General features: G+C 39.2%; 1 protein-coding gene across 1 annotated transcript in view; it reads left to right on the top strand.

Moving 5' to 3' along the window:
• Window positions 1-24,973, top strand: part of LOC126482248 (radial spoke head protein 4 homolog A) — a 469,316-nt gene that overhangs the window by 389,376 nt on the left and 54,967 nt on the right. Inside the window, exon 12 of the mRNA XM_050106228.1 lies at window positions 1,595-1,615. Within this exon, the coding sequence (XP_049962185.1) occupies window positions 1,595-1,615 (21 nt within the window). The remainder of the gene's footprint in view (window positions 1-1,594; window positions 1,616-24,973) is intronic.

The following is a 24,973-nucleotide window of genomic DNA, read 5'->3' on the forward strand; positions in this document are numbered from 1 at the left end:
CATAGAAAGCTTCACAGTGTAGGCAGGTTAGTTGGTAAATCACGTGGGTGCTTTCACACATGGCTATGCCTTTGATCTTGTACACCTTCGGGTTACAGGACTGGAGTAGGTGGTGGTGGGAGGGTGCATGGGACAGGTTTTACACCGGGGGTGGTTACAAGGGTAGGAGCCAGAGGGTAGGGGAGGTGGTTTGGGGATTTCATGGGGATGAACTAAGAGGTTACGAAGGTTAGTGGACGGCGGAAAGACACTCTTGGTGGAGTGGGGAGGATTTCATGAAGGATGGATCTCATTTCAGGGCAGGATTTGAGGAAGTCGTATCCCTGCTGGAGAGCCACATTCAGAGTCTGATCCAGTCCCGGAAAGTATCCTGTCACAAGTGGGGCACTTTTGTGGTTCTTCTGTGGGAGGTTCTGGGTTTGAGGGGATGAGGAAGTGGCTCTGGTTATTTGCTTCTGTACCAGGTCGGGAGGGTAGTTGCGGGATGCGAAAGCTGTTTTCAGGTTGTTGGTGTAATGGTTCAGGGATTCTGGACTGGAGCAGATTCGTTTGCCACGAAGACATAGGCTGTAGGGAAGGGACCGTTTGATGTGGAATGGGTGGCAGCTGCCATAATGGAGGTACTGTTGCTTGTTGGTGGGTTTGATGTGGACGGACATGTGAAGCTGGCCATTGGACAGATGGAGGTCAACGTCAAGGAAAGTGGCATGGGATTTGGAGTAGGACCAGGTGAATCTGATGGAACCAAAGGAGTTGAGGTTGGAGAGGAAATTCTGGAGTTCTTCTTCATTGTGAGTCCAGATCATGAAGATGTCATCAATTGTTGGTATGTCTGGCCTTCAAAAGTGAAGAAGTTGTGGGTCAGGATGAAGCTGGCTTAGGTAATGAGGAAAGAGGTTTTAGGTAGGGTGGCAGGTGATCGGCATGAAAGGAAGTGCTCCATCGCAGCAAGGCCCTGGACGTGCGGGATATTTGTGTATAAAGAAATGGCATCAGTGGTTACAAGGATGGTTTCCGGGGGTAACAGACTGGGTAAGGATTCCAGGCGTTCGAGAAAGTGGTTGGTGTCTTTGATGAAGGATGGGAGACTGCATGTAATGGGTTGAAGGTGTTGATCTATTTAGGCAGAAATACGTTCTCTGGGGGTCTTGGTAACCAGCTACAATGGTATGGCCGGGATGATTGGGTTTGTGAATTTTAGGAAGAAGGTAGAAGGTAGGGGTGCGGTGTGTCAGTGGGGTCAGGAGGTTGATGGAGTCAGGTGAAAGGTTTTGTAGGGGGCCTAAGGTTCTGAGGATTCCTTGAAGCTCCGCCTGGACATCAGGAATGGGATTACCTTGGCAAACTTTGTATGTGGTGTTGTCTGAAAGCTGACGCAGTCCCTCAGTCACATACTCCCGATGATCAAGTACCACGGTCATGGAACCCTTGTCCGCCGGAAGAATGACGATGGACCGGTCAGCCTTCAGATCTCGGATAGCCTGGGCTTCAGCAGTGGTGATGTTGGGAGTAGGATTTAGGTTTTTTAAGAAGGATTGAGAGGCAAGGTTGGAAGTCAGAAATTCCTGGAAGGTTTGGAGAGGGTGATTTTGAGGAAGAGGAGGTGGGTCCCGCTGTGATGGAGGACATAACTGTTCCAGGCAGGGTTCAATTTGGATAGTGTCTTGGGGAGTTGGATCATTAGGAGTAAGATTAGGATCAATTTTCGTCATGGCAAAGCGATATTTCCAGCAGAGAGTACGAGTGTAGGACAGTAAATCTTTGACGAGAGCTGTTTGGTTGAATCTGGGAGTGGGGCTGAAGGTGAGGCCTTTGGATAGGAAAGAGGTTTCGGATTGGGAGAGAGGTTTGGAGGAAAGGTTAAGTACTGAATTAGGGTGTTGTGGTTCCAGATTCTGTTGATTGGAATTTTGAGGTTTTGGAGGGAGTGGGGCTGGAAGTGGGAGATTGAGTAGATGGGAGAGACTGCGTCTGTGTGCAATGAGAGGAGGTTGAGGTTTGCTGGAAAAGTTGTGAAGGGTGAGTGAGTTGCCTTTCCGGGGGTGGGAAACCAGGAGTCCTCAATCTTTCCTCTCCCACATCCACACCGGCTGTCCAGAGCATCCTCCTACAGGCCAACTGCAAATTAGAACAGCATGCCACCCTCCACCTTAAAAAACTATTCAATCTCCTCTTCCTCAAAATCACCCTCTCCAAACCTTCCAGGAATTTCTGACTTCCAGCCTTGCCTCTCAATCCTTCTTAAAAAACCTTAATCCTACTCCCAACATCACCACTGCTGAAGCCCAAGCTATCCATGATCTGAGGACTGACCATTCCATCGTCATTCTTCCGGCGGACAAGGGTTCCACAACCGTGGTACTTGATCGTCGGGAGTATGTGACTGAGGGACTGCGTCAGCTTTCAGACAACACCACATACAAAGTTTGCCAAGGTAATCCCATTCCTGATGTCCAGGCGGAGCTTCAAGGAATCCTCAGAACCTTAGGCCCCCTACAAAACCTTTCACCTGACTCCATCAACCTCCTGACCCCACCGACACAGCTCACCCCTACCTTCTACCTTCTTCCTAAAATTCACAAACCCAGTCATCCCGGCCATCCCATTGTAGCTGGTTACCAAGACCCCCAGAGAATGTATTTCTGCCTACGTAGATCAACACCTTCAACCCATTACATGCAGTCTCCCATCCTTCATCAAAGACACCAACCACTTTCTCGAACGCCTGGAATCCTTACCCAGTCTGTTACCCCCGGAAACCATCCTTGTAACCATTGATGCCATTTCTTTATACACAAATATTCCGCACGTCCAGGGGCTCGCTGCGATGGAGCACTTCCTTTCATGCCGATCACCTGCCACCCTACCTAAAACCTCTTTCCGCATTACCTTAGCCAGCTTCATCCTGACCCACAACTTCTTCACTTTTGAAGGCCAGACATACCAACAATTAAAGGGAACAGCCATGGGTACCAGGATGGCCCCCTCGTACGCCAACCTATTCATGGGTCGCTTAGAGGAAGCCTTCTTTGTTACCCAGGCCTGCCAACCCAAAGTTTGGTACAGATTTATTGATGACATTTTCATGATCTGGACTCACAGTGAAGAAGAACTCCAGAATTTCCTCTCCAACCTCAACTCCTTTGGTTCCATCAGATTCACCTGGTCCTACTCCAAATCCCACGCCACTTTCCTTGACGTTGACCTCCATCTGTCCAATGGCCAGCTTCACATGTCCGTCCACATCAAACCCACCAACAAGCAACAGTACCTCCATTATGGCAGCTGCCACCCATTCCACATCAAACAGTCCCTTCCCTACAGCCTAGGTCTTTGTGGCAAACGAATCTGCTCCAGTCCAAATCCCTGAACCATTACACCAACAACCTGAAAACAGCTTTCGCATCCTGCAACTACCCTCCCGACCTGGTACAGAAGCAAATAGCCAGAGCCACTTCCTCATCCCCTCAAACCCAGAACCTCCCACAGAAGAACCACAAAAGTGCCCCACTTGTGACAGGATACTTTCCAGGACTGGATCAGACTCTGAATGTGGCTCTCCAGCAGGGATACGACTTCCTCAAATCCTGCCCTGAAATGAGATCCGTCCTTCATGAAATCCTCTCCACTCCACCAAGAATGTCTTTCCGCTGTCCACCAACCTTCGTAACCTCTTAGTTCATCCCTACGAAATCCCCAAACCACCTTCCCTACCCTCTGGCTCCTACCCTTGTAACCCCCCCTGGGGTAAAACCTGTCCCATGCACCCTCCCACCACCACCTACTCCAGTCCTGTAACCCGAAGGTGTACACGATCAAAGGCAGAGCTACGTGTGAAAGCACCCACGTGATTTACCAACTAACCTGCCTACACTGTGAAGCTTTCTATGTGGGAATGACCAGCAACAAACTGTCCATTCGCATGAATGGACACAGGCAGACAGTGTTTGTTGGTAATGAGGATCACCCTGTGGCTAAACATGCCTTGGTGCACGGCTAGCACATCTTGGCACAGTGTTACACCGTCCGGCTTATCTGGATACTTCCCACTAACACCTGCCTGTCAGAACTCCGGAGATGGGAACTTGCCCTTCAGTATATCCTCTATTCTCGTTATCTGCCAGGCCTCAACCTCCGCTAATTTCAAGTTGCCGCCACTCATACCTCACCTGTCTTTCAACAACATCTTTGCCTCTTTACTTCCGCCTCGACTGACATCTCTGCCCAAACTCTTTGCCTTTACAAATGTCTGCTTGTGTCTGTGTATGTGCGGATGGATATGTGTGTGTGTGTGTGTGTGTGTGTGCGAGTGAATACCCGTCCTTTTTTCCCCCTAAGGTGAGTCTTTCCGCTCCCGGGATTGGAATGACTCCTTACCCTCTCCCTTAAAACTCACACCCTTTCGTCTTTCCGTCTCCTTCCCTCTTACCTGACGAAGCAACCGTTGGTTGCGAAAGCTAGAATTTTGTGTGTATGTTTGTGTGTCTATCGACCTGCCAGCGCTTTTGTTTTGCTCTTCTTTGTCTTTAAATATGTCTGCTTGTGTCTGTATGTGTGGATGGATATGTGCGTGTGTGCGAGTGTATACCTGTCCTTTTTTCCCCCTAAGGTAAGTCTTTCCACACCCGGGATTGGAATGACTCGTTACCCTCTCCCTTAAAACCCACATCCTTTCGTCTTTCCCTCTCCTTCCCTCTTTCCAGATGAGGCAACAGTTTGTTGCGAAAGCTTGAATTTTGTGTGTATGTTTGTGTTTGTTTGTGTGTCTGTCAACCTGCCAGCACTTTCATTTGGTGTGTCACATCATCTTTGTTTTTAGATATATATTTCCTACGTGGAATGTTTCCTTCTATTTTTATATATATATATATATATAGACACACACACACACACACGCACACACACACACACACACACACACAACAATTATTTTTTCCTTCTTGTTGCAAGAAAGTCAGTGTCAAAATCCCCACTCTGTACTATTAATTTCTAGCCTATGTGCATCCTATTTAGTAACATTTCAAGTTCGTTGATAAATGCCTCAAACTTCCCATTCGAAGAGTGATAGATACACATGACAACGGTATTTGCGCCACTGATTCCTACAGCTGTTGCTTCAAAGTCTCTTTCTGCACTGAGGCACTGAAAACTGTCAATAGTTTTGAATTTCAATCCACTTTTAATTAAAATGGCAGTACCTACATTTGTGTGATTTTTTCTACAAAAGCAGTTTGCAAGTGTTTAGCCTGGTACTTAAAATGAAGCAATCTGATCTGCCTTTACCAGTGTTCTAAGAAACACAGAGCACTGTCAAAATGAAGTTGAGTGTTTAGCGAAACCTCACCAAACCTTGTTTGTGACTGACTGGACATTGTGTTTTTTTCCCCATAAAAAGCCATCTGTGCTGGTGCTTGGAGTCTTTTTGTGTCATATTGACATCTGAATGTTCTCTACTCCTGTGATATACATTGATTAGTGCTGCTGTTGTTGGCTTCTTGCTCTCCATCATATCCACAGATTACCTTATTTTGCTCAGAATCATTGGCTGTTTCCATTTTATAGTTTCCTGTCTTATCTGGCATGGGGCTAAATGGTGCACTGCTAGTCTTGAGAGATACCACTTCTGTTACCTGACACTTATTATTTATAGAATTAGACACAATGCATTTGTCTTTAAAAGGTAAGGCTTCCGAGATGTTGTGCTTCAGGTGTAATTTTTTACCAACTATTTCTAAAATCTTGCAAGTAATGAATTTCTTTTCCACTCTGTTGAGACGGAGGGCATGATTTGTGTGGAATCTTCTTCCAAGTTCATATATCCACAAATTTTGCATTTTTAATTTGGCTGCAGATGTTTTCAATATCTGTTTGCTTTTTGTACTACACTAGAAGCACCATGGCCACATGCGGACAACTGCCTGTGGTATGGCTCAGTGTTGTGCAACAAATCACGAGCCATGACTCACAGAGTTGCCCAAAGGTGCCTCACGTAGAGAGCGTCCCAGGGTGCCCCTGGGAGCTACAACACAAAGAAGAATCACTTCTTGGCTTTTGGCAAGATCAGTATGTAGTATCTCCTTTTTTTTGGGATGAGGTTCTTTATTTCAATTCTTATAATGCATTGTAAAATCAGCAATGGTTTTTAGTTTTTCACATATACAGTGCCTATAAACTATGCATAAACAGGCTCCATCTCATTAGCATATTGAAAACAATAGATATCTGATATGTGCAGTAAGTAAAAATGTCTCAAGCGTTGAAAGATTCAAGGCCAAGCTTAGCTTTAACATCACCACACTGTACAATATCTGCAGTTATCCACCCACAACCATGTTGAACAACCTCATTCTTTGTCAATGTAAAATTCCAAACACCTCTAACAAAGAGCTATGGTCCGTGAAGAAGAGGTTGAGTTCCTAATTGGCTCAGCGTATTAACTTAAAAATAGTATCATGTGAGCAGTTTCTGCTCCTATAGTAACGGAGGATCTAGTGAGCCGTCCAACACAGTTGCTTGTACAGCAGCCACAGCCAGACTGGCAGCACCACCAGAAGTCGACAGCCCTATATAAACTTACACTTTTATCAAAACTGCAACTTCCAGTCTGGCTTCCTTATCTGCTTCTGGTCTGTCAGCAATTGTGTGTGTAGTTCCTAGTGAACCTAGATGCACCGCAGGTACACGTGGGCCATTACCTGTGATATGACTCAGTGTCACTATAAAATTCATCTATTCTTATAATACATTGTAAAATCAACAACAATTTTTACTTTTGAACATACACCAACAGATTTAAACCATACAGACTCAGTCTCATTAGCCTTACAACCATTGTGAATCCTTAAAATGTGGGTGGCCCCCGTGCACCTGTGGTGCCTCTAGGTTTACTAGGCACCGTGCATGCTATTGCTTACGGAGCAGAATTAGATGAGGAAGCCAGGCCAGAAGTTGCAGTTTTGATAAGAGTGTTAGTTTATATAAGACTGTCATCTTCCAGTTGTGAAGCCAGCATGGCTGTGGCTGCTGCATAAGCAACTTCATTGGATGACTCACAATATGCCGCATTATCATAGGAGGAGAACGTGCTCTCATGGTACTGTTTATAAGTCTGTTGACAATATATCAATTACTATGCAGAGCCAATTAGGAGCACAACTTCTTCTTCATGGGCCTTCACTCTTTGTTGAGCGTGCTTTGAACTTCATATTGACAAAGAATGATGTTGCCCAACATGGTTGTGGGTGGATGACTGAAGCTATTGTATGTTGTGGTGATGTTAAAGATAAGCTTGGCTGTGAATCTTTCAACGCTTGAGACATTATTTCTTATCACACATTTCAGATGTTCGATAGGAACATTGAACCTCTTAGTTTAGTTCTAGTATGCCTTTTCCATTTAACAGGACCTGTTTGGTAGGTTCTGGTGATGTGCAACTGAAAAAACAATCACATTTGTGTTTCTGAACTCATACAATCTTCGCTTAAAAGAAATCGTGAGTTCCTCCTTTGTATTTTTTGTTGTTATATCGTGTTGCAGCGAGTAAAATGGAGAAATCGTTTGTGTTCATTTCCAATAATTTTTCATGGCTTACTATAGTCACAGCTTTGAAATCAATGCCTGGTTTCACAATAGCATTGATTTTTTAAGCACTTATATTACTTAATTTGGTGCCTATTCCTCATCTGTGACTATCTGTAAACAGACCAGTTTTAGATGTGCTGCTTGAGGGAAGTTTACATGTTTCCAAAATACTACTGTGAACTGCTATCCTTTGTTTTGTACTAGTGCTCTCAGTTGCTCTCCCCATGAAGACCATCAATGCCCCAGTTTGATTGCTTGTGGCTAGCAGACTTTTTACTGTTTGCAGTCACCTTTTTTTTTTCATTTTCTTACCACGATGCAATACTTTTTTGTTTTAGGCCTGTCTCTTTTGTACAGTCCTGTTTATCTCCACATGGTTCATTGTTAGCTTCACCACTTCAGTCCTCAACTGAAAGTACTTCATATGAATTTTCGTGCACTAAATTTATTGTGTTCATATGTTTTATCGCGTTTTGAAAGCAGTGTTTTTTTGAAACTATAATCTGCTTACCTACAGGATTTTTGATTTCTTGCGTAGATCTTATCATGTTTTGATGCACTGTCAATCAATCATATCATGCGTTAAGTTATGCACTGATTATGAATTGCACACTCGATAAGCGTTCCCTCAGATTCACAATTTTGACCTTAACGTTTTGGGCAGCCTTTCTTTTTACCATGGAAATTACCATTTTTTGTGGAGAAACACAGTGCACTTTAACATTTGCTGCCATCTTCATGAAATATCTTACTGAGTATGTTAAATGAATGTGTGTCATTTGAAACAGTATTAAAGTGAAAATGTGTTATGTTGTATATAATGAGACAATCAATGTGCTTTTCATTACTTATGAATAAAAGCAAATTTGTTTTGTTGGAACATGTTTTACACCAATTAATTATTCATTAGTTAAATAAGAGAAAATATAACAATCAAAATATTAAAAACCTATAGTAGGATAAATGTTAAAGAGATGGCGTATCATTAATAGCCAACTAAAAGTGTAGTAGTGAAGACAAACTTAATAGCTATGAAATTACAATGAAATAAGACCTTTAGCTAAAGGTCTGATTTCATTGTTATTTCATTCTTCGAGAGCTGCAAGATCACCAATGGTATCTACAGAGATACTAGCTTCATAACTTAATAACTAGTTACACGGCTCTGGAAATTTCTCAGATATTCAAAATCATCATTATTTACCAGTACATATGAGAAAAGAAATATGTATACCTAAAAACAAATGTTCTCACATATGAAACAGAAATTGTAATACTAAAAAGGGAAAATCACTTTAAATGTGTAAACGTATATACTAGTACTGTACATGGTTACAGTGTATAGTGTACAGTGAACAGTTTTGAGGCCAGATGTATAAATGATATTTACTCATAGCTCAGTTCTGAGACTTCTTAAGAGTATTTACATAAACTAGAATATGTGCTCAGAGACTTATTCTGAGAATTTAAAGGTTTCTTCCAGTACAGACCAGCAAAACCAGTCAGTAAAGACTGAAAAAGGAAATTTGTTCAGAGAATACTTCTGGGACTGTTTGTTTGGTGGCACTGGCCAGTAAGATTGCACATGCATGGTGATACTGCTTGGTGAAAACTAATATAAGTTCATAAGGGTTATCATTCACATATTCATTTCATCATCATCAATCTAAAGATAGTTTCTCAGCATTTCAGTCTGAGAAGAGCAACTTTATCATCCTAGTGGAGAAGTATTCAGCACTTCATTTTGCAAAAAAATAATCCATGAGTATGGTCCCTGTCACAGTTCAAAGCATAGATTAGAAGTTTGTATCACTGTAGGTAACTTTTGTAGTATTAAATCAATACACAGCATTTTGTATTTACACATTTTACAGGTGAGTATGTGAGTGTTATGATTGGTGTTTTCAAAAAGAAAGATGGCATTGACAGTAGATGAAAAGATTGATAGGTTCAAAGATAGCGGAAGAAGCTGTTGTACAGAAAAATAGCAGGAAACAGTACTACAATAGCTAATGCCCTTGTGCTCAAAAAGCACATAATGTGCAAAGAAGTGTACATCCCTCTTAGGGTCATAAATTTGCATATGCTTTAAAACAAAAAGAGTTACAGACAAATACCTGCATCAAATATCATCTAAATTCATACAAAGTTATAAACTTCTTGTTCAGTATGAAGTACAAGACTATGTACAATCTACTTTGTTTGTACAGTTTTAATGGGTAATATTCTCAACCCAAGAAGTTTTCTATAGTTCGAATAAATGAAACGGTATGCATTAGAATGCAGATCTTCGACAATTCTGAATGAACCAGTGTATATGCCAAAGAATTTCCTTAGGACTACTGTTAAAATTTTAGATCTTTCATGTGGTTTCACAAGTATGTAATCCCCAATCTTAAACTGTGTTACTTTTACATTACTCCTTTTTTGTGCCTCTCCCTGTTTCTTCTTCATTTCTCTGACTATTTGCTCTCTTTCCTGTGTAGACAAAATTGTATGTGTTGGGTATTCAATGAACTCTTATAGAATGTTTTCAGGTTTCTTGTCAAAAGTTGTAAATCCAGTAGAATTGTGTTGTAACCTATTCACAAAGTCAAACTGCAGTTACTGTCGTGGCTTCTTTAGCTGACGTTCGTCTGATGATTTTTCTGATGTCACAAAAATCATCAGACATATGTCAGCTGAAGAACCCGAAAGAGGAGCCAACATGCAGTCTGTCAACAAGTGGCCACAAAAGCCATAGAAATTCTGTATTCACGATGTCTCCAGATCACTGACATGTTCAAACCAAGTAGGGTACTTACAAGTGCAGCATGTGTGACACAGGCTATCAGTCTCTCGCCTGTATCTTTCTGCAGGGTTTGGTGATGTGTTACACACTGAAATCAAAATGTGTTTAATTGCTGTTCTTTCTACAACTGATTTACAATTTTTAGACATTAACTGTGAAACATTATCTGACAGAATGGCTTTTTGTTTTCCTACATTCTTAAAGTAATCCATCTCCATATTAAAAATAATCTCTTTACTTGTGGCATTTCTGACAGGCTGCAATTTTATAAATTTGGAAAAAATGTCAACCGTAACACAAATGTAACTGTGACCATCTCTACTCTTTGGCAAAGATCCATAGAAGTCAACGGCTACCAAATCCATAGGGTTTTCAGGAATGATGTATTGCATTTCACCTTGACAACTCCTGTTACTTACCTTTACTCTTTGACATCTAGTGCAGGATGACAATTCTTTCCTTACTGCTTTAGCTATATGGTAAAAATTAACATCCTCTTGTAACTTATGAACGCATTCCTGAATGCCACAGTGTGCATATGATTCATGGGTGTACCTGGTTAATTTTTCAGCTTCTTCCCCTGTCCAACATTACTTACAGTCAGAATTTTTCAACCTAAACAGTGTTTCTTCAGATACTTTGTAAAATTTATTCAGTTTTCATACCTGCTCTTAGCTAAATAGCTTTCGACTAGCCTCCAATTTGAATCATGATTTTGATTTCTCCTGATTCTGTTACACATGGTTCCATTGACTTTCTCATCATGAACATCCTTCATATATTTCCTCCTGATTGTGTAATTCATTAATTCCACCTAAAGATACATAGGTGAAGCATCTGCAACTACATTGTCATTACCTTTGACGTATACTACTTCACAGTCAAATTGCTGTAAAAACTTATCCCATCTTGTGAGTCTTTCATGGTGTAATCTGCACTCTTGAAGATAACTTAATGCTTTGTGATCTGAGTGTACTTTAATTTTATGACCTAACAGATGATTTCAAAACTTGTCAAATGCCCAGTGAATAGCCAATAACTCTTTTTCAGTAATGGTGTAACATTTTTCATGTTTGAGTAATATTCTACTTCCAAAAGCAAATGGACAGAGTGTAATTTTACCATCAGCTTCTTCTTCCTGGAATAACTCAACACCTAGTCCATAATTACTGCTGTTATTGTGTGAGCAAAAAGGCAAACTGAAATCAGGTTTGTGTAATAAGTGCTGGTTGTTCAATTCTTTCTTAACACATTTATTCAAACTTTGATTACTAATAGATTTTTGATAGAAATCCACAAAAACCAAAAAATTACTTTAATCTTTCTCTTACGTGGTGCTGGCAGTTTGTAAATGCCTTCTGTTTTCTCAGGGTCAGCAAGAATACCATCTTTAGTAATAACATGACCTAAAAATTTACGTTCTGTTACAGCAATTTTACATTTCTCACATTTAACTGCCATTCCCCATTATTGCACATTTGTTTAAAAAGTTGAAAATTTCAGTCCAATCTTATCGAGTCGCATAAATGTCGTCTAGATAGATTATCAGTAGTGACACAAGTTCTCTGTTCAAGCACATGATCCAAAGCTCTAGTAGATTCAGTAACAGATGAATTCAAACCAAATGGTACAACACAATATTGATAAAAAGGGCAACTATATTAAAAGACAGCATACTTCTTCAATCTTTTACTAAAGGTATCTGGTGAAATCCTAAGGTCAAATTGAGGCTTGACATAAATTGTATATTCTTAAGTTTGTGTAAAAATTCACTAGTGTTTTCAGGATGGACTGTTTCCCTGTAGAACTGTCTTGGAATCCAACACCAATCTCACTCTTTCATCTTTCTTCATAACTACAACAAGTGAGATATTGTAAGGACTAGTTCTTCTTGCTGTAACATCACATACTTTCATTTCGTGTTATTCTTTCTCTGCTGTTGTTCTTCTGGCAATTGGTACACTATGAGGTCTTTTAAAAATGGTTTGTGAGGTTTTTGAACTGTAAAGTACCCTGGTAACCCTTTACTCTTCTTAGAACATTCCTAGAGTCATCTCTCTACTCCCAAAGTAAAGATCTTAATTTCTGTTTTTAATGTTCACTGAGGCTGCCACCTTCTCCTACTTTAGTGTTAACAAGTTTGAACTCTGCCTCATCTGTGACTACACCAAGAGTGTCATAATTCACGCCTCCTCTTTCTTTCAAAAACTGAGAACTGTTAACTTTACTGTTACTGACTTGAGAAAACTGGTTACAACACTACTTCCATCTGATCTTGAAATACAAAGCTTCTTTCCTCCCCAATTAAAGCCTAGATACGCTGGCTATTCTTGTCCAATTTATCCCCAGTATAAAAGTGCTGCAATTATAAGACATCCTTGAGTAAACTGTACTCCTTCAGTACTAATAGTAATCAGATCATGATTCTTCACTATTTTACTATGTCTACCTGTAGCACCTCTGATTTTGACTCCAATCACTGATAATCCAACATAATCATTTCCTCTCTTTATTTTCTTGCTTAAGGCCTCAGAAACTCTTGACACCTAGCTCCCTGTGTTAGATAAGGCACCTGCCAATAAGGCACCTGTTTTCCCTTGATCCTGTCTTTACTTAAATTATGGGACTACAGATCTCATCATAATTACTGTGATTAACATTTTCATATAACAAACTGTTTTCAGCTTCTTTGAAACTGTTACCTATGGTCTGTATCTTACTTGTACTGATCTTAACTAGATTACAGAATTTCATCATGCTAACAGAAAAGTCATTACTAGTACTATCCACACCCAGAATGTCACTTATCCAAGAAATTTCACTTGACGGAAATTGATCTTCACTCATGTACTTAACTTTTAGTTGTTTATGGATATCATATTTAGTTTAGTGCCACCAGTTTGGATGCAAAGTTGAAAATACATAGGTTAACATTTTTGAAAAATGTTCGTCATTCTGAACTGCCTCACTATTTAACCACACCCTACAAAAGAACACTTCATCATTAGTCATCTCAGCCAAAAATTTATCATTACTCTCACAACTGTTAACTGAAGTATCTTCACCATTGGGACATAACATTTTACTATAAATTAAACTCAGGAATTCAGTAGCTTTAACATTGTCATTACTATTGCTCATTTTTTCAGCTATGTCTCTGGACATTTCTTCAACAGTACCATGAACATTGTTCTCCTTCTTATCATCATATACCTCAGCTTCTTCCTTAAAACATTCAAAATACTTTTCTTCCTCACTTATCCCCACAAGATCATCATCTTCATATTTACTAACATGTACATGACTACAAAAATCATTATCTTTCAAATGACACTAATGTCATATCCAAATTTATGAGAGTCACTTGCACATAACACAATGTGTGCTTCTGACTTACCTGGTTCCTCCATAAATTGACTAATCCCAAAATCATTACATACTTCAGTTACCTGTTCAGATAAAGTATTGTTTTCCGTCCATTCATAAAAATCTACTAATTTCCTTCTACTTCTTATTCAATGTTATCATTTGTATTGTCAGTTGTGTCTTTTTGTTTTAGTATGTGGCATTTGTTCTTCTCTACTGTAATGGTACATAGTGGATAATACACTTCCTTAAAATAGTTATTTGTTATATCAGATGGCTTTGTTTGCTGTGGATAATTTAGTTGTTTGGTCCATTTACTATTACAGTTTTCTGATCATAACTTGTGGACTGACAGTGGAACCCTACAATGGTCATTTTCACTTCTGTTCACTACTCAGGTTAAAAATAAATAAATAAATTCGCTTTTATACTCAAATTGCTGTTATCTTCACCAGTATTGCTGACAATTGTTAATTCTGGTTCTTTCTTCTTGGTAGGAGGATTTAATCTGAAGTATGAAAACCAAGTTGGAGCAACATATATTTTTTGTGGTATTGTCTGGAAAGAATATCAACAATTGCATAACCTGAAAAGTATCATTTGATTAGTCACAGATATGTAATTTTTATTTTATCCCAGACTAGAGTCTCTGTATTTTAACCCTCACCCTATAATTACTGATTGAAATAATTATTTAAATTCTGTCTCTGCTGATTTTTCAGGATGTTTACTTTGACCTTTGTAGCAAACCGAGCAAACAGTGGAAAATTCAGAAATCTTGACTGATCAAAATAATTGGTACTTAATTGGTAAAATTCTTCTTTGTTGTGGTTCATGTCTCGGAGTCTTCTTTCTCACTTGTATTTAGGATATTGACAAAATATTTGGTTTCGCTGGAATTCATGGGTTTGATCTTGTTATATCAATTCTAATCAACACAATTAACACATTTCAGTTTTCATTATGTTGACATATTCTTGAAATCATTTCACAAATTTTAAATAACACTTTTGATTGTGGTTCACAATTATGAAAAGATACTTATGAGCATTGTTATTTAAACATAATGAGCAACACTCATGTAACTTTGACCACATGCAGCCATACATCACTTCTCTTCACAAACTACTCTCCAGCATGCAACCTATGTTACTCACTGGTAGTCTATAGATTGTTAAATACAAAGATAATAACCCATTCGTCAAAGATTATTAAATTTCTCAATGTTTACATTCCCCTCTGACATTTACATTCATCAAAATAATCAAGACAAATTTTATGACAAATATTTACAAAATTTATGACAGTTAAGAAAAGGGTATTGCAAAATGCATGATGAAACATCTTGTATTAGAAACCACACTTGATACTTAGAACATGATTTAGTCAGACCAGTTTCATTACATGTGCCACAGAACATAGGCTGCAGGGTAAAACCAACTGTTTTGTATTATGCTGACTTCCTTTATTGACTTATTTTAAATACAATTGTCAAGTTTGCTGTGAAATGAATCCCCAGTGTTAGCATAGTTAAATTCCCAATCAGAAACTCATATAATTGATGCTTGCTACACACAGTAATTTCTGGATCATTTTTTGGTCAAAAACTTTAACCCTTTAAAAACTATCAGGCCTCAAAGGCCCATCTGAGATTTTTATTATCATCTATATTAGTAACTATACATTTTATTTTAATGAAATTTTAGGGCTTTTACTAGTTTGTCTTGTTAGTCATAAGTTTGAAAAATAATTCTAAAAATTTACTTATGGCTTTGTGTTAAAGTGTTGGTTCACATTTCCTCCCATACTGGCCTTGAAAGTTAATGTGGTCAGAAGGAATTTTTAAACAAACAGGTGTCTGTTACATTATTTTCTGTTGTTGACTCATTGTTATTCTTTCAGTGTTCAACAGTTCTCCTTGTGATAAGCACATGTTTAGTTTGGGGCATTATTTCATAACAGTAGTATGTTCTACAAAGTGAAAATGCTATGGGGAACAGAGGGGATGAGGGAGTAGGGGAATTTTTGTAACAGTCTTGAGAGTGAAATCTCACCTAGTAAATTTGAATTTTCCAGTGATTATGATAATGAGGTAGATGTCACTTTTTTAGTATTTCTTGTATTTGGAATGAAAAATTGACGTTAGCCCCTTATGTTATTCTTTGATGTACCCCTCAGTGAAAAAGCGTTTATGTGGACCAACAAGGAAGGTAAAATCATTTACAAGGAGTGGGTGGATACAGATCCGCATGAAATGAAAAAGTTTCTGAGTATGGTCATCCTGGCTGATGTTTACAAGTCAAGAAATGAAAATACCAGTGTGCTTTGGCCAACCGTTGTTCAATGAAATTATGTCCTGCGACTGCCCCCATGATATTCTGAGGGTGTTGCACTTTGACAGTGCAGTAGCCTGACATGAACATAAGTCAACTGGAACCAGTCAGACAAGTTTTTGAGGATGGTGCATGACCATGGAAGAACGGTTGGTCAGATTTTGAGGTCTCTGTCCATTTCAACAATTCCTGACAATATAAAGTACTGGGCAATTTGTGACAGAGCAACACGCTACTGCTGGAAGATGGAAGTGTGTGTGAGGAAGCAGGTAGAAACCAATGCCAAGTGACTTGGAGAGAATGTTGTGAAAACCATGCCGACTGAACTTCTACCTCATTATTTGTTGTCAAAAAAATCTGACACTAGATGGTATTTCCCAAAAAAAGAAGGTGAATTTCCGATTTTATTACACCTGAAGGACATGAAGTACACTCTACATTCTTTGGTTTTCAACCAGATCTGATGATAGCCTCTTATGTTCCTAAGAAGAACAAAGTTGTTACTGTCCTTAGTTCTCTTTGTGACCAACCATTGGTATCACAATCAGAAGTAAAGAAGCATGAATGACATACAATGCCATGAAAGGTGGCATTGATGCCTTGGACCAGAACACATGGTGCTACAGCGTGAAGAAAAAAACAAGGTGCTGGCCATTAGAGAGAGAGAGAGAGAGACCATTGGACCAATTTCTATCAAACTTGGTGCACACACACACACACACACACACACACACACACACACACACACACACGCTTACCAATGGACCAATTTCTACCAAACTTAGTAACACTTTTTTTTTTTTTTTCTTCTGATGGAGAAACCAAATAACAATTTTCGTAATTACAGCTTCTAAATTGCCTTAATAATGAAATGTTTTTAAAATGCCTTTTATCCCCTATTTCACACCCTTAGGAGTGGAATTTCGAGCAATCCCTTCTTAAATGATGCTTACAATATAATATCCACACCATCTTCAGTTTCAGGTTCCTATCCTTTGCAGCTTTGTCTGGGTGATGATGACTCATTGAATCAGTATGGCTCTGTTTCACCCCTTAGCATCTGCACCATGGTCTAGGAGTAGTATCTTCAATTAGCAATCAAAACGTCCTCGTACCCCATTTGAACCCTGTCATCACTTAATTTTGAATAAAAATCATCAACATTGGTGGCCAGTGACTTCCGGCATAAGAAGTCTCCTTCATTCTGCCAACGGCCTTGTCAAAGACGGTGGAGGAGCAGATAGAGGTTCAGTGTGCTCTCTTGCCTTGGGGTGGGAAACTGCCCTGAAGGTGGAAGAATAAACAATGGTCAACAGCATGAGGATGCAGATGCATTAAAGACACATAATGTGTATCCACAGAACATATGGCCTTTAATTGAAAGGAAGTCATGATGATCTCTCCACTGGCAAAAGATTGTGGAATATGATGTTATGGAACGATTCTGGAATAGTCCCCAATTTGGATCTCCAGGATGGGGCTGCCATGGGGAGGTGACCATGAGAAAAAGATTGAATAGCCAACAAATGAATAACATTCTATGAGCTGGGTCATGGAATGTCAGAAGTTTGAATGTGGCAGAAAAACTAGAAAATGTGAAGATGAAAATGCAGAGGCTCAATCTACGTACAGTGTGAGTCAGTGAAGTGAAATGGAAAGAAGAAAAAGATTTCTGGTCAGATTGGTATGAGTAATATCAACAGCAGCAGAAAGTGGTATAACAGGAGTGGGATTCATTATGAACAGGAAGGTAGGGCAGAGATTGTGTTACTCTGAACAGTTCAGTGATAGGGTTGTTCTCATTGGAATCGACAGCAAACCAACATTGACAATGATAGTTCAGGTATGCATGCCAGTGTCGCAAGCTAAAGATGAAGAGATATAGAAAGGATACGGGGTATTTAATGGGTAATACAGCACGTAAAGGGAGATGAAAATCTAATAGGGACTGGAATGCTGATGTGGGGGAAGGAGTAGAAGGAAGAGGTATGGGAGTATATGGACTTGGTACAAGGAATGACAGAGCAGAAAGACTAATTGATTTCTGTAATAAATTTCAGCTACTAATAGTGAACACTCTGTTCAAGAATCACAAGAGGAGGCGGCATACTTGGAAAAGACCAGGTGATACAGGAAGATTTCAGTTATACTGTGTCATGGTGAGACAGAGATTCTGAAGTCAGATGCTGGATTGTAAGGCATACCCACAAAGAGATTTAGCTTCATATCACAATTTTGTAATGATGAAGAGTAGGCTGAAGCTTAAGAGATTAGTCAGGAAGAATCAATACATGAAGAAGTGGGAGATGGAAGTACTAAGGAAGTTGGAAAGGAAAACACAAGTACAAAGAAGATAACTACGAAGAAACAATGGGTGACAGAAGTACTTCAGTTGATCAATGAAAGAAGGAAGCACAAAAAAGTTTCAGGGGAATTCAGGAATACAGAAATACAAGTTGATGAGGAAATAAATAAATAGGAGGTGTAGGGAAGCTAAGACGAAATAGCTGCATGAAAAATATGAACTGAAAATGAATTATTGTCAGAAGGGCTGATCGAGCACATAGAAAAGTCAAAACAGGCTGCAACAAAATTAAAATTTTTAACAAATACTAAAGATTCCCCAAGATTCCTGAAAATAGATATTGGCCAAATAGAGAAGGTCGAAAAGTTCAAATATCTAGGGGAGATAATTCAAGAAAATGGTTTGGAAAAATCTGCAGTAGAGGAAAGGTTGCATAAAATGGGGAGAACATTTGGTATCACTAAAGACCACTACAATAAAAAGTGGCCATCCAAAAATGCAAAAATAAAGCATTACTACACAATATTAACCCTTTTAGTGCCAAATACGATCTGATCGTGATCCAGATTTTCGGCAAAAAATGCCAGTAACGATCTGATCGTGATGCCTTTCTCATTCATTTTTTCCGCGCTTGAAGGCAAAGTTGTTAGTATTTCCTAGCGAATGAGAAAGGCATCACGATCAGATCGTTACTGGCATTTTTCGCCGAAAATCTGGATCACGATCAGATCGTATTTGGCACTAAAAGGGTTAAAACCAGAATGCCTGTATGCAAGCAAATGCATGGGATGAAACTATAATTTAGATAAATTGGAAATACTAGGGGAATTATAAAGAAAGTACGAGGAGCACAAAACATAGTAGAAAGTTGGAAATTATGAAGTAATGCTGAAATATAGCAACATATAGAAAATACTTCAGACATAATGTGAAAAAGCAGACTCATGTTTTTGTACGTTTATTTTGAATGCAAGACAGTAGATTAACTAATAAGATTTTCAATATTTGTGGGGTAAGCAGTACACAACAAGCTGAGTGAAAGAAGTGGATAAGGACTTAGAAAGAAACAATATAGAACAGAAGATATAAACAACAGAGAAGCCTTTTGCAAAAAAAAAAAAAAAAAATATTGAGGAAGGAAGGATTCCAAGGCAGGGTGGCTAAAAAAACTGTTTCAAAATGGTCTGAGGACAGAAAGATGAAACACAATGAGCAGATGAAAGCATACTGGAATTAACAAATAGAACAAAGAATGAAGAACTGAAATTGGAACATGGTACTCAGATGGCCTGTTCAGAGCAATATATATAACCTATGTTTATAATACATATGGTGTTACTTTATGATGTATATGCTATATAACATGGTCATCATTCAAGAAATCATCTACACTATAATAATTTTTAATTTTCAAATTTTTTCCAGGTCTCCTTTAGTATTTCTTAGATTTGGGTCACACTTCTCTTCCTGATTTTATTTATAAATATCACATCCATGTAGTTTGGAGTTTGTTCATATAATTTTAGGTATAGCTTTTCAAATAAAGGTATGCAGTCTTGTAACAATATTTGAGAACAAAAGTTACTACCCACCATCTAGCGGAGATGCTGAGGCGCAGATAGGCACAACAAAAAGACTCTCACAATTAAAGCTTTTGGCCATTAAGGCCTTCATTAACAATAGACTGTCTCTCTCTCTCTCTCTCTCTCTCTCTCTCTCACACACACACACACACACACACACACACACACACACACACACACACACACACACACAATTCCAGTCTCAGACAATTGAAACCGTTACATACCATCCTGGATTTTCCATTGTTTGGTATGCAGTCTTGTCTCTTTTTAGCTATCACCATGGCTCAAATGATCTTTTTTTGTAGTCTAAAGGCTTTGAGCAGATTATTTTTCTCATCCCCAGGAAATTATGCTACACTTAAACACTGAAACAAAATATACATAATATAGAGGTTTTTACAGCTAAATCAGTGATGCTACATAAGACATTCACTAGGTACACAAGAGTATTTGGTTGACTCAGTATGTCATCCATTGTTGTGGATATGAAACTCCAGTACGGACTTCAGGTAGCGACATGTAGTGTATGTGGAAATTATTTTTACTTATATTAGAGTGAGTTTATGCTACATCATCACTGCTCGTACATTGCTGGTGTAGCATGGCAATGACAAAATGAGTCCACTGACTCCTAATCAGTGTGTTTAACCTGCAGCATCACTGCCTACGATCCTTTCCGGTTGAGGATATCTACTTGCTCTGTGTTACAAGCAGTGATCATTACTGCCCATCCTGAAACTTGAACTCCTTATTCATGGAGTTTCTTAGGCAGCATCCATCCACATTTCCATCTGTACACTGTGAACCACTGTAAGAGGTACATGGTGGTGGAGTGTGGGGTAGCTACCATCTGTCTCCGAGCATCTGCCAGTTCTGTGTTTTTCTGCATCTCTGTGACATTCTCTTGCAGATTGAAGATAATTTCAAGAATGAGAGCTATAAGTGGTGGTTTTAAACATACACTTATTTCAACAGTTTTTTTTAAAGGAAAGGTATCTGGACCAGAGTAATACAGATATTACAACCACTTCGTACTGGATAATATTAGATGCAGTAATTTTTGGAAATTAATTCATCTGTTTCATCTAATTTATAACTTTTATTTGGTAAAATGTTATGGGGAAATCTTTAATGTGATGGATGTAGCACATGAAGTAGAGGTGGATAAAAACTGACAAAATATTGCCTCAGAGTGCGCACTTCTACCAGTCATTATTTCACGGAAATTTCTTTGATAATATTAATACGCATAACATTTGTAGTTCAGTACTATTTAAAATAAAATGGAAAATTTATTGTGATATACACTGCTGTCCAAAATTAAAGCAACAAACGGAAATTTTGCAAGGTTACATTTATTTTGCCACAAAAAAGTATAAACAGGTGATAGTAAAGTAGAAACAATATAAACAATGCAGAACGTAAACAACTGCAAATGCATAGCAGTAGACAATTCATTTTTTTCCAACACATTCTGACAACTCAGTGCTCTGTTCTCATATACTCTGTATGGTCGGTGACCACTTCTGGCAGCAATACAGGCCTGACAACAATGAGGGCTTGCTGTAAACTGTGTCATCAGTCTCATGTTGAGGCAATAATGCCTGTTCTTCCTGAAGAGCTGCTCACAAGTCTTGGAGAGTGGTTAGTGGATGCTGATGTGCATCCCAGACATGCTCTATGAGATGCAAGTTGAGAAAGTGAGTAGGCCATGCCATGTGTGCAATATCTTCCATTTCCAAGAAAACGTCAGCCACCCATGCTGTATGAGGTAGAGCATTATTGTCCATCAACATGAAGGCTGGGGCCAAAGCACCTCGCAACAACCAAGCATGAGGTCCCAGGATCTCATAACTATACCTGACAGGAGTTAAACCTTGCCAATTCACCCATAAAATTTCATGAAGAGGTGTTCGATTGGTCAACATAATTCCTGCTCACACCATTAGGGATCCTCCTTGATATCAGTCTGTTCCCACAATGTTTGGGTCCTGAAATCATGTTCCACATTCAGTCCAGATGCGAATCCACTGAGAATCACTCTCCAGACAAAATTGGTACTTATCTGTGATAAGAACATTGGCACACTGTTCGACCCTCCAGGTGGCACATTGACGGCTCTGCTCTAAACATTCCCTTCTGTGAAGATGTGGCAGAGGTACGCATACAGCAGGTCTCCAACAATAAACACCACTCTGCTGAAACCTTCTGTGCACTGTTTGCCTCGATACAACATGTCTAGTGGATGGTGCGAGGTCAGATGCCAGTTGCCATGTGGTAATGTCATGCCCTCACAGGCAAAAATGGACCTCTCTTTCTGATGTCACTGAGCTTCGATGCTCTTATCTTTGGGATAAAGTTTTGGTGTCTATAAACTGTCACCATGCCCGACAAACAACAGAACGATTCATATTAAACCATCGGGACACATCAGTTTGCAACTGTCCTGTTTCCATTCTTCCTACAGTCCTCCACTGCAGAGAGCCTAGTAGGCATGTTTTCTTTGCTATATTGCACCATCTGTGACTGTGTACACAGTGGCTGTGGATGTGGGACTAACAGGCAAATACTTTGCCATTTGATAGGTGTTGGCATGATTATCCGTTGACTGGAATGACATCTTCCATGCAGAACACAATTGTACAGATATCTGTTGACAGTTTGTATGATTATATCATGAATTAAACTCTAAATGTGGAAATAGCTGCTTGTTATTTTAATTTTGGATACCAGTATATATAAACGTCTTTAGTTTTTCCTTACCTCGTGCAAATGAACCACGGTTTAGTGTCACGAAGCAATGAAGAAAACTTTGTTTTTACTTCACAGCCCTACAGGTAACAGCAATGTGACCAGCCCTACAAGTAACAGCAATGTGACTGGCTGCAGGGTAAATAATCCCAAGTGAGTGACAATGTACCAGTAGTGAGTTGCAATTTTCCAGTAGCGGGGCTGCAGCATCAGTGTACTGTTATGCTGGTTGGAATTTCACAGTTCATTCTAAATTCATTCTTTTTATTGATAAATACTGTTAGGTGTAATTATATTGATATGTGAACTCACATATTCCAATGACCCTAAAGAGCCACCTGCAAGATGTCTTTTTTCAACTGAACACTTTTTTGACACTGACAGAAAAGGAGTGGGTAAAGTATGTTAGAAATCTCATATGCATGTCAACACAGTGGTGTATATTTGTAAGCATGAAACAGACAGACTTAGGTTTTTATATCTACATTTATTGTCCAGAGTCAGTTTACAGTGCTTTTCAGAGCTTTTTGCACCAGAAATTGTGATTTTCTGTCTTATTCCACTCACAACTCTCTGTGACTGTGACTGTCTATGCACCACAGTGCAAGTCTTCAACTTTATTACCTTACTATCATTGTCCCTGTCCACGATACAGGATGATGGCAGCAGAGGTCTTTCTGGATTTCCATACCATTATCCAGTGACAATATCCAGTCATCAGTGGAAAATCTGACACCTGCATCTATACATACATCCAAATCCTGCGAACCACTGTCAAGTACATGACAGATGGTGCTTCTCATTGCACCACTTTTAAAGCTTTTTTTGCAATTGATGTCTAATTCCATTGGGAACTGTGAGCACCACAACTGCATTATTGTCAATATATTTGGGATAAATGACAGTATCAGTCATAAATATTGAAATCCTTTATTTTAAAGATTGATTCCGGTCACTGTGTGACCATCTTCAGTGCAAATTATTCGAACCTTGTAGGCCCATATCATAATAGCACAACATTCCTTATGTGGTGTAACATGCACTGTGATGGTTACATCCAACAGATATCTTCACTTTTCCCACATAAAACAATTTTTAAAGTTTACAGAAGAGTGTGTGTTGTAACCTTAGCAGTTGCCGGTCCAACGTACAGTGAGCTTGTAGCTTAAACAGCCAACTCCTGTCACACAGTGACCGAAATCAATCTGTAAAATAAAAGATTTCAGTATTTACAACTGATGCTGCCATTTATCCAAAATATATTTTTTTCTGATTGCATTCATGTATGGAGCGTGGGAACAATGATTGCTAAAATGCTCCTGTGCACTCTGTACTTGGTCTAGTCTTCTATTCATAATTGCTTTCAGAGAGATACATATGGGTTGTAGGATATTCCTTGTTTTGTCATTTCATGCTAGTTCTTTAGTCATTGTCAGTGGACTTTCTCAGGATTATTTGCATCAGCCTGTTCAGTTTTTCCAGAATCTTTGTGACAGACTTCCATAGTTCAAATAAACCTCTCACCATTTGTGCTGCCCTTCTTTGTGTACATTTGCTATCCCTTGTTAGTGCTATTTGGTATGGGTTCCACACACTTCAGCAATATTCTGAGAGGGGGTCATGTGAGTATGCAATCTCCTGTGTAGACTGATTGCATTTCCATAGTATTTGCCAATGAACCGATGTGTGCCACCTGCCTTATTTATGACTGGTCCTGTCTGATCATTCCATTTCATATCCCAACAAAGTGTTACACCCAGGTATTTGTATGAGTTGGCTGATGGCAACTGTGACTTGTTCGTACTGTACTCACAGGATACTATGGTTTTTTTTCTTTTGTCAAGTACATAATTTTACATCTCTGAACATTTAAAACAAGTTGCCATTACCTGCACCACTTTGGAATTTTATCAGATTCTGACTGAATATTTGTGCAGCTTTTTTCAGACAGTACTTTACTATAGATATATTCATCATCTGTGCAAAGTGTCAGATTACTATTAATATTCCCTGTAAGGTCATTACAACACAAATGCAAAGGTCGCAGCACACTTCCCTAGAGCACACCTGAATTTACTTCTCCAACTCTCAGTGACTTTGCATTCAAAATAACATATGGCATCCTCCTTAGCAAGAAATCATCTAGATTGGACAGATAGTCACATAATCTCTTGTGTGCCTGTCCCACACAGTCAATTACCTGAGTGACAGCCTCTGATGTGTAATGCACACATGGCCCAGTCAGGGCTACCCTACACTC

Source organism: Schistocerca serialis, chromosome 5 (genome assembly GCF_023864345.2).
Source record: "Schistocerca serialis cubense isolate TAMUIC-IGC-003099 chromosome 5, iqSchSeri2.2, whole genome shotgun sequence".
NCBI lineage: Eukaryota > Metazoa > Arthropoda > Insecta > Orthoptera > Acrididae > Schistocerca > Schistocerca serialis.